This window comes from Oncorhynchus clarkii, chromosome 5 (assembly GCF_045791955.1).
Source record: "Oncorhynchus clarkii lewisi isolate Uvic-CL-2024 chromosome 5, UVic_Ocla_1.0, whole genome shotgun sequence".
In the NCBI taxonomy this organism is placed as follows: Eukaryota; Metazoa; Chordata; class Actinopteri; order Salmoniformes; family Salmonidae; genus Oncorhynchus; species Oncorhynchus clarkii.
The window spans coordinates 40,205,710-40,218,392 of record NC_092151.1 but is presented as its reverse complement, the minus strand read 5'-3'; the positions used below and the strand labels follow the sequence as shown (position 1 = coordinate 40,218,392).

Genomic DNA, 12,683 nt, shown 5'->3' with positions numbered 1-12,683 from the left:
CAGGGAGACACCATAAGACTCAAGGGCTCCTCTGTTACTGTTTCTATTTCAGTACAGAGAATACGTCTGTACTACCATACCCTGCCACTAGAGGTCAAAGGAGTCTCGTTTTTGAAATGTCTGAAAATGTTATTTTCTTCTGTAGGCCAGTCCAGAGCGAGCAGGACTGACCCTCAGCTGCCCAGTTGATCCGTCTGCACAGTACTTTGAAGGTGAGGAAATATAAGAAAAGCAATATACACTGTTAAAAAAAATAAAGGGAACACTAAAATCACACATCCTATGAAATATTCTTAAATACTTTTTTCTTTACATAGTTGAATGTGCTGACAACAAAATCACACAAAAATTATCAATGGAAATCAAATTTATCAACCCATGGAGGTCTGGATATGGAGTCACACTCAAAATTAAAGTGGGAAACCACACTACAGGCTGATCCAACTTTGATGTAATGTCCTTAAAACAAGTCAAAATGAGGCTCAGTAGTGTGTGTGGCCTCCACGTGCCTGTATGACCTCCCTACAACATCTGGGCATGCTCCTGATGAGGTGGCGGATGGTCTCCTGAGGGATCTCCTCCCAGACCTGGACTAAAGCATCCGCCAACTCTTGGACAGTCTGTGGTGCAACGTGGCGTTGGTGGATGGAGCGAGACATGATGTCCCAGATGTGCTCAATTGGATTCAGGTCTGGGGAACGGGCAGGCCAGTCCATAGCATCAATGCCTTACTCTTGCAGGAACTGCTGACACACTCCAGCCACATGAGGTCTAGCATTGTCTTGTATTAGGAGGAACCCAGGGCCAACCGCACCAGCATATGGTCTCACAAGGGTCTGAGGATCTCATCTCTGTACCTAATGGCAGTCAGGCTACCTCTGGCGAGCACATGGAGGGCTGTGCGGCCCCCCAAAGAAATGCCACCCCACACCATGACTGACCCACCGCCAAACCGGTCATGCTGGAGGATGTTGCAGGCAGCAGAACGTTCTCCACGGTGTCTCCAGACTCATGTGGTCAGTGTGAACCTGCTTTCATCTGTGAAGAGCACAGGGCGCCAGTGGCGAATTTGCCAATATTGGTGTTCTCTGGCAAATGCCAAACGTCCTGCACGGTGTTGGGCTGTAAGCACAACCCCCACCTGTGGACGTCGGGCCCTCATACCACCCTCATGGAGTCTGTTTCTGACCGTTTGAGCAGACATGCACATTTGTGGCCTGCTGGAGGTCATTTTGCAGGGCTCTGGCAGTGCTCCTCCTTGCACAAATGCAGAGGTAGTGGTCCTGCTGCTGGGTTGTTGCCCTCCTACGGCCTCCTCCACATCTCCTGATGTACTGGCCTGTCTCCTGGTAGCGCCTCCATGCTCTGGACACTACGCTGACAGACACAGCAAACCTTCTTGCCACAGCTCGCATTAATGTTCCATCCTGGATGAGCTGCACTACCTGAGCCACTTGTGTGGGTTGTAGACACCGTCTCATGCTACCACTAGAGTGAAAGCACCGGCAGCATTCAAAAGTGACCAAAACATCAGCCAGGAAGCATAGGAACTGAGAAGTGGTCTGTGGTCACCACCTGCAGAACCACTCCTTTATTGGGGGTGTCTTGCTAATTGCCTATAAATTCCACCTGTTGTCTATTCCATTTGCACAACAGCATGTGAAATTTATTGTCAATCAGTGTTGCTTCCTAAGTGGACAGTTTGATTTCACAGAAGTGTGATTGACTTGGAGTTACATTGTGTTGTTTAAGTGTTCCCTTTATTTATTTTTTGAGCAGTGTATTTCGGAAGTATTTCAGTTAGTAGCCCACGTCTCACTTTTTGACTGATACTTTTCTCATTATATATCACTCTCTCTCTCACCCTTCCTCTCTCTATCACTCCATCTTACCTTCCCTCCCTCTCTCTATCCCTCTCTCTGTCACCCTCCCTCTCTCTCACCCTCCCTCTCACTCTCCCTTCCTCTCTCTATCACTCCATCTTACCTTCCCTCCCTCTCTCTATCCCTCTCTCTGTCACCCTTCCTCTCTCTCACCCTCCCTCTCACTCTCCCTTCCTCTCTCTATCACTCCAACTTACCTTCCCTCCCTCTCTCTATCCCTCTCTCTGTCACCCTCCCTCTCTCTCACCCTCCCTCTCACTCTCCCTTCCTCTCTCTATCACTCCATCTTACCTTCCCTCACTCTCTCTATCCCTCTCTCTCACCCTCCCTCTCTCTATCCCTCCCTCTCTCTATCACTCCATCTCACCCTCCCTCCCTCTCTCTATCCCTCTCTCTGTCACCCTCCCTTCCTCTCTCTCACTCCATCTCACCCTCTCTCTATCCCTCTCTATCTCTTTCTTTCTTTCCCCCTAGGCTCCTATCTCCCTGATGGTAGTGCTGTGGACCCAGACTATTACTTCTCCACCATCAGTTCTAGTTTTTCTGTGTCTCCTCTGTTCACGGGCAGTGCCCAGGGAGAGTTTGACGTCCCTCTGGACATTCTGCGCCAGCTCCTCAACATGGTCAGTACATGTGTAGATTCGGGTTGGATAGAACTGTGGAATTGGGTTGGATAGAACTGTGGAATCGTTTTTTCAGAATTAATTTCTAAGTGTTCTGTTTGTCTTGTGCAGGTTGAGCAGTTTGTCGCTGAATCCTTTCTGAAAACACTGGATGACACCTTGCAGGAACTTCTGGAGGTAGGTTCATTTCCCCTCTATTTGAATGAAAGCACTTTCCTGTGGAGCCCTCAAGATAGATGTTACATCATGTTTTTTATGTTCTCTCCCTGTAGTTGAACCCAGGTATGCACCTGCACTACAGGACCTTCAGTGATCCTCTGTATGTGACCATCTTCAAGATGCTCAGAGACACGCTGTACAACCTGAAAGGTAACAACCCCACTGGTCTCTCACACAAACCTTTTTAAAGGGGGAAATCTGCAGTTGCTACATCCATTTTTGGACCTATACATGAATGATATGTACCCATATCTTATAAGTGCCTCCTGAACTCAACTGTCGTACCCCATCAGAACTCAAAAGATAAGTTGGTTGTAAGCAAACACTATACAGCCTCAAAACATGGTTACAATTATCATTTTGATTTCATGCATGAAATCATTTTGTGAATTTGAGAGTGGTTGCATTTCTCCAGTCCAGTCCCTCAGCTGTTTAGCAAAACCAGTGTTGTTGTTTGAACGGCAGATTGCCCCTTTAACCTGACCCTAACCTTTAGCCTAACCTAACCCATCTCTAATATACAGAAAGCCTCTTGATATGACCTGATTTGCTATTGTTCAGAATCAGTTCAGAGGACTGTTTGCTGCACTTGTTTCTGACTGTTCCACGAGCGTGTTATTGATGTTGGTGTGGTGATGTTCCCAGACCTGCAGACGGGTTATGTGAAGGAGGTTCATGACTTTGTCCTGGAGCAGTTCAGTAGTAGCCAGTCAGAGCTGCAGAGGATCCTACATGATGTAGATCACCTCCACAGTGAGCTGAGTCCTCTGAAGCTACGCTGCCAGGCGAACGCTGCCTGCGTCGACCTCATGGTCTGGGCCGTCACTGAGGAGCAGGGTAAGGCTGCTCCCCCTCCCCCATGCGCATGCCTTGAAAAGCGGGGGGAAAAAAATGGGTCATTCATTTGGAATGAACGCAAACCGACTGTTGTTCATGCGTTTTGCTTTGATCAGGAGCTGAGAACCTGTGTACCAAGCTGTCGGAGAAGCTGCAGTCCAAGACGTCCAGTAAAGTTATCATCGCTCACATGCCCCTGCTCATCTGCTGTCTACAGGTAGGTTCTGCAATGCCGACAGTGGTTCCCTCCGAGTCGCTTCCTGTTTTTATCTGTCTTCACAATATTGTGTTGAAGAGAATGCCAATCAATGCCAATCAATCATACCTAATAAGAATGTTCCTGGGTGTGTTTTTGTGTAGGGTCTGGGTCGTCTGTGTGAGCGGTTCCCGGTGGTGGCCCACTCTGTCACCATGTCTCTCAGAGACTTCCTGGTGGTCCCCTCTCCTGTCCTAGTCAAGTTGTACAAGTACCACAGCCAGTACACCACAGGGACCGGCGAGGTCAAGATCCACGTGACCAATGAGCACTCCCAGTCTACGTTCAGTGCTCACGCTAATAAGAAGAGCCAGCCCTCCATGTACGAACAGCTCCGAGACATCTCCATAGACAACATCTGCAGGTGAGGAAAGACTTTTGTTTTCAGAGAAGAGAAATATGAGCAACTTTCGCGCCTTTCATTCGCCGCTGTCACCAAATATGCGGTCTGTTTCTTTCCTTTCTCTCAGCTGTCTGAAGGCTGGTCTGACTATGGACAGTGTTATAGTGGAGGCTTTCCTAGCCAGCCTGTCCAACCGTCTCTACATCTCTCAGGAGAATGACAAGTAAGTCTATCTGATCCCAACATCACCTCTTGCTTTACTTATGAGCAGGCTGTACTACCTCTGAGAAATAACTCTCAATGTTACCTAGTGAACCTCAGGTGACCTGCCTAGAAAGACTGTCCTGCAGTGATTGATAGGAGCTCTAACCAATCCCCATCTCTGTGGCAATGACTGGCAGCCCCTCTGACCAACCGTATGTCTCCCTCTTCCCCCCCCCTCCCCCCAGAGAGGCCCACTTGATCCCAGACCACACCATCAGAGCCCTGGGTCACATCGCGGTGGCTCTGAGGGACACGCCCCGCGTCATGGAGCCCATCCTGCAGATCCTACAGCAGAAGTTCTGCCAGCCGCCGTCACAGCTAGACGTACTCATTATAGATCAGCTGGGATGCATGGTCATCACTGGGAATGTGAGGCGCTCACACACTCGATCCTGTCTTTTTATACTCATTCCTTCTTCCCTCTCTCCCCTTTGCAATACATCCCTCAGCAAACGCATTGTTTTCTCTCACCTCACAGCAATATATCTACCAGGAGGTGTGGAACCTGTTCCAGCAGATCAGTGTGAAGGCCTCCTCTATGGTCTACTCCACCAAGGACTACAAGGACCACGGATACAGGTGTCCTCAGCCCCTAAACCTTTGCCCCGTATCCTCAGTAGCCAATCATGACTATAGGAGCTAGGGCTTCAGAGGGACCAGAAATCTTCCAATACGTTGTATCAAACAAACAAAAAAATCAAGAAGACAACAGAAAACATGATATCTTCTGTAGTTGGTCCGTTGTGGTTGTAGTGAAGGAGGAGCAATGCTTTTTGATGACATCATGAATGAATCAAACAGGCCTGGCCGCGCTTCGGGCTGCCGCACACACACAGAGTCGTGTGTCACGACATGTGACACACAGCATAAAATAATGTGACCGGCAAAACTAAAAAATCACATTGACCACGTTTACATGCGCACAGTATTTCGGATAGTAGCTCATATCCCGCTTAAGGTCTTATTCGGGATAAGCTGTTTACATGCACTTTTGATATCCCGCTCACTAGTATCCCTGTAACCATGAATAAACAGAACATTCCTCATTTAAGATCATCAGGTTTAAATGGAATCGTAACTGACATCTGGACACTGACTGTAGGTCTATAACCTCTCTCATGTAGTGTAATATAATATTAACTCCTGCAGAATTATGCATTTCTTGCAGTAAAATGATACACCAAATGTTGATTTAGTCTCGGGAACAGGAGTGGAGAAATATGCTTTCTTTCAGCGTCTCTTGAGAGAATGTGGGTGTCACGTGTTGTCTTGGACACTGTTATGCAAGCAGACAGTATTTCAACCACATAAAATATGCACCCAAGACGAACTGAACTGTCTTATCAGAAACGTGTTTCATCGATTTTCTCAGCTTTTCATTTCCTTAAAACCGGTCAAACTGTTGACATTTTGCACAGGTCCATTCTTTCCTCTGTTGTGGAGTTATTGACTTTTCTCCCCGGTTTCCTAAACGAAACCGACAACTTTACTGGTGTCAGCTAGATTACTAATGCATTCATTCTATTGATGTAAGACATTCTGGTGAGCACTGCTTTATTTAGTCTTCTGGGGCAACAAGTTATGACCGAAGAGAATCTGCATGTATCTATGTAACAAACAAATAGCCTACCAAATGTTGGAAATTATAAGCAAGAACGTATTTAAATTAGGTGTGAAAGTAGCATAACCCAGTAGGTCAGCGTCCCCCTAACTTGGTGCACGTTTTGGTTTTTGCCCTAGCATTACAGCCGTGTAGTACTCCCAACAAAAACCAAAACGTGCACCTCTTGGGGTCCCCAGGACCGAGTTTGGGAAACACTGCAGTGGGCTATATCGTCCAGTAGCCTGCAGAGTATCAGCAAAACCAATTATTCTAGATGTACTATGGTGGATGGTACATGCGCAGGTAGCCTACTTTCTGAAGGGATTTGTTTGACTATCCGGTGAGAACATCATCACACGACACCAGTGATATGTGAAACTGAGCAGACTGCGAAAAACAACAGTAAACAGAATAAGATGTTTACATGCCACGGTATCCCGTCTAAGATCAACATATCCCAGCTATCTTATCCGGGTTTCTCATGACCCGGATACAAGCTTTTCCAGGTTATGGTAAATGGGATATGATTTGTAGGGTGCCGTCTTTCGGATGGGACGTTAAACGGGTATCCTGACTCTTTGTGGTCACTAAAAGATTCCATGGCACTTATCATAAGAGTAAGGGTGTTAACCCCGGTGTCCTGGCTAAATTCCCAATCTGGCTCTCATACCATCATGGTCACTTAATCATCCCCCGTTTCTAATTGGCTCATTCATCCCGCCTCCACTCCCCTGTAACTATTCCCCAAGTCGTTGCTGTAAATGAGAGTGTGGAGGGGTTAATACTGTTTTTAATTATGTTTATATGCGTCAACTCCAAAAAATAATAACGGGATATTGGCGTGCGTGTGAACGTGGTTACTGTTTACACAACCTATGATAGCCTAACACCACTGTCACCAATAGAGACAACAACAGTGTCACATCAAAGGTGACAGGCTCGTTGTGCTGGAAGGACAGCGACCGTAATACCTGTGCACTCCAGTTTTGGTCAAACACATAGACACGGCTGATAGACAGACGACAGAAGTCACACACAGCATCAAATAATGTTAAAGAATAAGCAGCCCATTCACTCCAGTAGGCCCCACCCAATGCAAAAGGCCTTCTGTCCAGCTTCTGAAGGCCTAGCCAATGGCTGGCTGAACTAGTTAGATTGTTCTACCCAGAGACCACCAAAGCAAAATCCTGATGGAAATGTTTTTCTCTTCAGTATTAACCCACTCACTTTCTGACTCAAACTGAAGAGATGAAATCAGAAGATCATTCAAATTATTGTAAAAAGAAACACATTTAGTTTAAATCCTCAGGCCTTCCCTGTTCCCCACAGTCCCCCACTGCCGAACCCCTACTCACTGCACATAGCCAGCTCCATGACCCACTATACTAAAAACGACTATGCTAATCTCATGTGTGTTTCAGACACTGTTCCCTGGCGGTGATCAATGCGTTAGCAAACATAGCAGCTAACCTGGCCGCAGAGCAGATGGTAGATGAGCTGCTGGTCAACCTACTGGAGCTGTTTGTCCAGCTTGGACTGGAGGGCAAGAGGGCCAGCGAGAGGGCCTCGGACAAGGGCCCCGCACTGAAGGTACACTCCATTTACACAGTAACCATAACTTAGGCCAGACTACAAGGTTCCTTGACAACAGGCTTGTGTTAGTTGTTTTGCGTTGACATTGTTTAGCTATCGTTTATTTATTTCCAGGCGTCAAGCAGTGCAGGAAACCTTGGCGTACTGATTCCTGTTATTGCCGTGGTATGTGGGTTGCCTCTATACATTTTGTATTTTCAACAGTTTGTGCAGTATTTGTCTCGGGTGTCTGTGCAGCACTACTTCATCTCTACACTCCGTGTTGATCTGGGTCTCCTCTCTCTGTGTAGCTGACAAAGCGTCTGCCGCCCATCAAGGAAGCGAAGCCTCGCCTGCAGAAGCTGTTCAGAGACTTCTGGCTCTACTCTGTGGTGATGGGCTTCGCTGTTGAGGGATCAGGTGGCTGTTTAAGATTATATTAACATATACTACAGTAAACCACCAGGATTGGTGTACAATCTATAGAATTGACTCGACGTGGTTTAAATGGTGGCCTATACCCATCTGATGGTAAGATTAAAGTGAGTTTATCAGGCTAACAGTCATTCTGCTGTGTAAAAGTGCATAGGTTTATTAAGGGTTTTGTGTGTTCTGCAGGTCTGTGGCCAGAGGAGTGGTATGAGGGAGTGTGTGAGATCGCCACCAAGTCTCCCCTCCTCACTTTCCCCAGTGGAGAACCCCTACGCTCTGAACTACAGTACAACTCTGCCCTGAAGAACGACACTGTCACCGCAGTACGAAACGCAACCACACACACATACAGATCGTGTACAGACATACACGCACGTCCTACTACAAACACACACACACACACTTGGCTGACGTTCCCTGGTTTTGTGTGTATGTGTGTGTTTTCAGGCGGAGCTGAATGACCTGAGAAGCACCATTATAAACCTGCTAGATCCTCCTCCTGAGGTGTCTGCTCTCATCAACAAACTAGACTTTGCCATGTCGACCTACCTACTGTCTGTCTACAGGCTGGAGTACATGAGGTAATCTCTCCCCTCTTCTCTCACCAGGATGCTGCGTGCTCTAGACTCTGACCGTTTCCAATCCATCTCTCCCCTCTTCTCTCACCAGGATGCTGCGCGCTCTAGACTCTGACCGTTTCCAATCCATCTCTCCCCTCTTCTCTCACCAGGATGCTGCGTGCTCTAGACTCTGACCGTTTCCAATCCATCTCTCCCCTCTTCTTTCACCAGGATGCTGCGTGCTCTAGACTCTGACCGTTTCCAATCCATCTCTCCCCTCTTCTCTCACCAGGATGCTGCGTGCTCTAGACTCTGACCGTTTCCAATCCATCTCTCCCCTCTTCTCTCACCAGGATGCTGCGCGCTCTAGACTCTGACCGTTTCCAATCCATCTCTCCCCTCTTCTCTCACCAGGATGCTGCGTGCTCTAGACTCTGACCGTTTCCAATCCATCTCTCCCCTCTTCTCTCACCAGGATGCTGCGTGCTCTAGACTCTGACCGTTTCCAGGTGATGTTCCGCTACTTTGAGGACAGAGCCATCCAGAAGGACAAGTCTGGTAAGCTGCATTACAGTCATTGCAGTCATTGCAGTTAATACACAGGTATTACAGGTGTTACACAGGTATTACTCATGTATTAGACCGCTACTTCCGGCGCCGACAGAGATGGCCGCCTCGCTTCGCGTTCCTAGGAAACTATGCAGTTTTTTGTTTTTTTACGTGTTATTTCTTACATTAGTACCCCAGGTCATCTTAGGTTTCATCACATACAGTCGAGAAGAACTACTGAATATAAGATCAGCGTCAACTCACCATCAGTACGACCAAGAATACGCTTTTCGCGACGCGGATCCTGTGCTCTGCCTTACAAACAGGACAACGGAGTGGATGCCATGCAGCGACCCAAAAAAACGACTCCGAAAAAGAGGGAAACGAGGCGGTCTTCTGGTCAGACTCCGGAGACGGGCACACCGTGCACCATTCCCTAGCATTCTTCTTGCCAATGTCCAGTCTCTTGACAACAAGGTTGATGAAATCCGAGCAAGGGTAGCATTCCAGAGGGACATCAGAGACTGTAACGTTCTTTGCTTCACGGAAACGTGGCTTACTGGAGAGACGCTATCCGAAGCGGTGCAGCCAACAGGTTTCTCCACGCATCGCGCAGACAGGAAAAAACATATTTCTGGTAAAAAGAGGGGCGGGGGCGTATGCCTTATGACTAACGTGACATGGTGTGATGAAAGAAACATACAGGAACTCAAATCCTTCTGTTCACCTGATTTAGAATTCCTCACAATCAAATGTAGACCGCATTATCTACCAAGAGAATTCTCTTCGATTATAATCACATTATATTATAATCATATCCCCCCCCAAGCAGACACATCGTTGGCTCTGAATGAACTTTATTTGACTCTTTGCAAACTGGAAACCATTTATCCGGAGGCTGCATTCATTGTAGCTGGGGATTTTAACAAGGCTAATCTGAAAACAAGACTCCCCAAATTTTATCAGCATATCGATTGCGCAACCAGGGGTGGAAAGACCTTGGATCATTGTTACTCTAACTTCCGCGACGCATATAAGGCCCTGCCCCGCCCCCCTTTCGGAAAAGCTGACCACGACTCCATTTTGTTGATCCCTGCCTACAGACAGAAACTAAAACAAGAGGCTCCCACGCTGAGGTCTGTCCAACGCTGGTCCGACCAAGCTGACTCCACACTCCAAGACTGCTTCCATCACGTGGACTGGGACATGTTTCGTATTGCGTCAGACAACAACATTGACGAATACGCTGATTCGGTGTGCGAGTTCATTAGAACGTGCGTTGAAGATGTCGTTCCCATAGCAACGATTAAAACATTCCCTAACCAGAAACCGTGGATTGATGGCAGCATTCGTGTGAAACTGAAAGCGCGAACCACTGCTTTTAATCAGGGCAAGGTGTCTGGTAACATGACCGAATACAAACAGTGCAGCTATTCCCTCCGCAAGGCTATCAAACAAGCTAAGCGTCAGTACAGAGACAAAGTAGAATCTCAATTCAACGGCTCAGACACAAGAGGCATGTGGTAGGGTCTACAGTCAATCACGGACTACAGGAAGAAATCCAGCCCAGTCACGGACCAGGATGTCCTGCTCCCAGGCAGACTAAATAACTTTTTTGCCCGCTTTGAGGACAATACAGTGCCACTGACACGGCCTGCAACGAAAACTTGCGGTCTCTCCTTCACTGCAGCCGAGGTGAGTAAGACATTTAAACGTGTTAACCCTCGCAAGGCTGCAGGCCCAGACGGCATCCCCAGCCGCGCCCTCAGAGCATGCGCAGACCAGCTGGCCGGTGTGTTTACGGACATATTCAATCAATCCCTATACCAGTCTGCTGTTCCCACATGCTTCAAGAGGGCCACCATTGTTCCTGTTCCCAAGAAAGCTAAGGTAACTGAGCTAAACGACTACCGCCCCGTAGCACTCACTTCCGTCATCATGAAGTGCTTTGAGAGACTAGTCAAGGACCATATCACCTCCACCCTACCTGACACCCTAGACCCACTCCAATTTGCTTACCGCCCAAATAGGTCCACAGACGATGCAATCTCAACCACACTGCACACTGCCCTAACCCATCTGGACAAGAGGAATACCTATGTGAGAATGCTGTTCATTGACTACAGCTTGGCATTCAACACCATAGTACCCTCCAAGCTCGTCATCAAGCTCGAGACCCTGGGTCTCGACCCCGCCCTGTGCAACTGGGTACTGGACTTCCTGACGGGCCGCCCCCAGGTGGAGAGGGTAGGCAACAACATCTCCTCCCCGCTGATCCTCAACACTGGGGCCCCACAAGGGTGCGTTCTGAGCCCTCTCCTGTACTCCCTGTTCACCCACGACTGCGTGGCCACGCACGCCTCCAACTCAATCATCAAGTTTGCGGACGACACAACAGTGGTAGGCTTGATTACCAACAACGACGAGACGGCCTACAGGGAGGAGGTGAGGGCCCTCGGAGTGTGGTGTCAGGAAAATAACCTCACACTCAACGTCAACAAAACTAAGGAGATGATTGTGGACTTCAGGAAACAGCAGAGGGAACACCCCCCTATCCACATCGATGGAACAGTAGTGGAGAGGGTAGCAAGTTTTAAGTTCCTCGGCATACACATCACAGACAAACTGAATTGGTCCACTCACACAGACAGCATTGTGAAGAAGGCGCAGCAGCGCCTCTTCAACCTCAGGAGGCTGAAGAAATTCGGCTTGTCACCAAAAGCACTCACAAACTTCTACAGATGCACAATCGAGAGCATCCTGGCGGGCTGTATCACCGCCTGGTACGGCAACTGCTCCGCCCTCAACCGTAAGGCTCTCCAGAGGGTAGTGAGGTCTGCACAACGCATCACCGGGGGCAAACTACCTGCCCTCCAGGACACCTACACCACCCGATGTCACAGGAAGGCCATAAAGATCATCAAGGACATCAACCACCCGAGCCACTGCCTGTTCACCCCGCTATCATCCAGAAGGCGAGGTCAGTACAGGTGCATCAAAGCTGGGACGAGAGAGACTGAAAAACAGCTTCTAGCTCAAGGCCATCAGACTGTTAAACAGCCACCACTAACATTGAGTGGCTGCTGCCAACACACTGACACTGACTCAACTCCAGCCACTTTAATAATGGGAATTGATGGGAAATGATGTAAATATATCACTAGCCACTTTAAACAATGCTACCTTATATAATGTTACTTACCCTACATTATTCATCTCATATGCATACGTATATACTGTACTCTATATCATCGACTGTATCCTTATGTAATACATGTATCACTAGCCACTTTAACTATGCCACTTTGTTTACATACTCATCTCATATGTATATACTGTACTCGATACAATCTACTGTATCTGCCTATGCTGCTCTGTACCATCACTCATTCATATATCCTTATGTACATATTCTTTATCCCCTCACACTGTGTACAAGACAGTAGTTTTGGAATTGTTAGTTAGATTACTTGTTGGTTATTACTGCATTGTCGGAACTAGAAGCACAAGCATTTCGCTACACTCGCATTAACATCTGCTAA

At 47.8% G+C, this 12,683-nt stretch overlaps 1 protein-coding gene across 2 annotated transcripts in view; it reads left to right on the top strand.

Annotated features, from left to right (window-relative positions):
* Positions 1 to 12,683, top strand: part of LOC139408824 (phosphatidylinositol 4-kinase alpha-like) — a 44,422-nt gene that overhangs the window by 7,718 nt on the left and 24,021 nt on the right. For both annotated transcript variants that reach the window (XM_071153184.1, XM_071153183.1), the window contains exons 6-21: positions 146 to 212; positions 2,358 to 2,506; positions 2,618 to 2,683; positions 2,779 to 2,875; positions 3,371 to 3,562; positions 3,679 to 3,779; positions 3,923 to 4,182; positions 4,289 to 4,384; positions 4,611 to 4,794; positions 4,904 to 5,004; positions 7,450 to 7,618; positions 7,736 to 7,786; positions 7,912 to 8,020; positions 8,219 to 8,355; positions 8,480 to 8,613; positions 9,068 to 9,150. In XM_071153184.1, the coding sequence (XP_071009285.1) occupies positions 146 to 212; positions 2,358 to 2,506; positions 2,618 to 2,683; positions 2,779 to 2,875; positions 3,371 to 3,562; positions 3,679 to 3,779; positions 3,923 to 4,182; positions 4,289 to 4,384; positions 4,611 to 4,794; positions 4,904 to 5,004; positions 7,450 to 7,618; positions 7,736 to 7,786; positions 7,912 to 8,020; positions 8,219 to 8,355; positions 8,480 to 8,613; positions 9,068 to 9,150 (1,996 nt within the window). The remainder of the gene's footprint in view (positions 1 to 145; positions 213 to 2,357; positions 2,507 to 2,617; positions 2,684 to 2,778; positions 2,876 to 3,370; positions 3,563 to 3,678; positions 3,780 to 3,922; positions 4,183 to 4,288; positions 4,385 to 4,610; positions 4,795 to 4,903; positions 5,005 to 7,449; positions 7,619 to 7,735; positions 7,787 to 7,911; positions 8,021 to 8,218; positions 8,356 to 8,479; positions 8,614 to 9,067; positions 9,151 to 12,683) is intronic.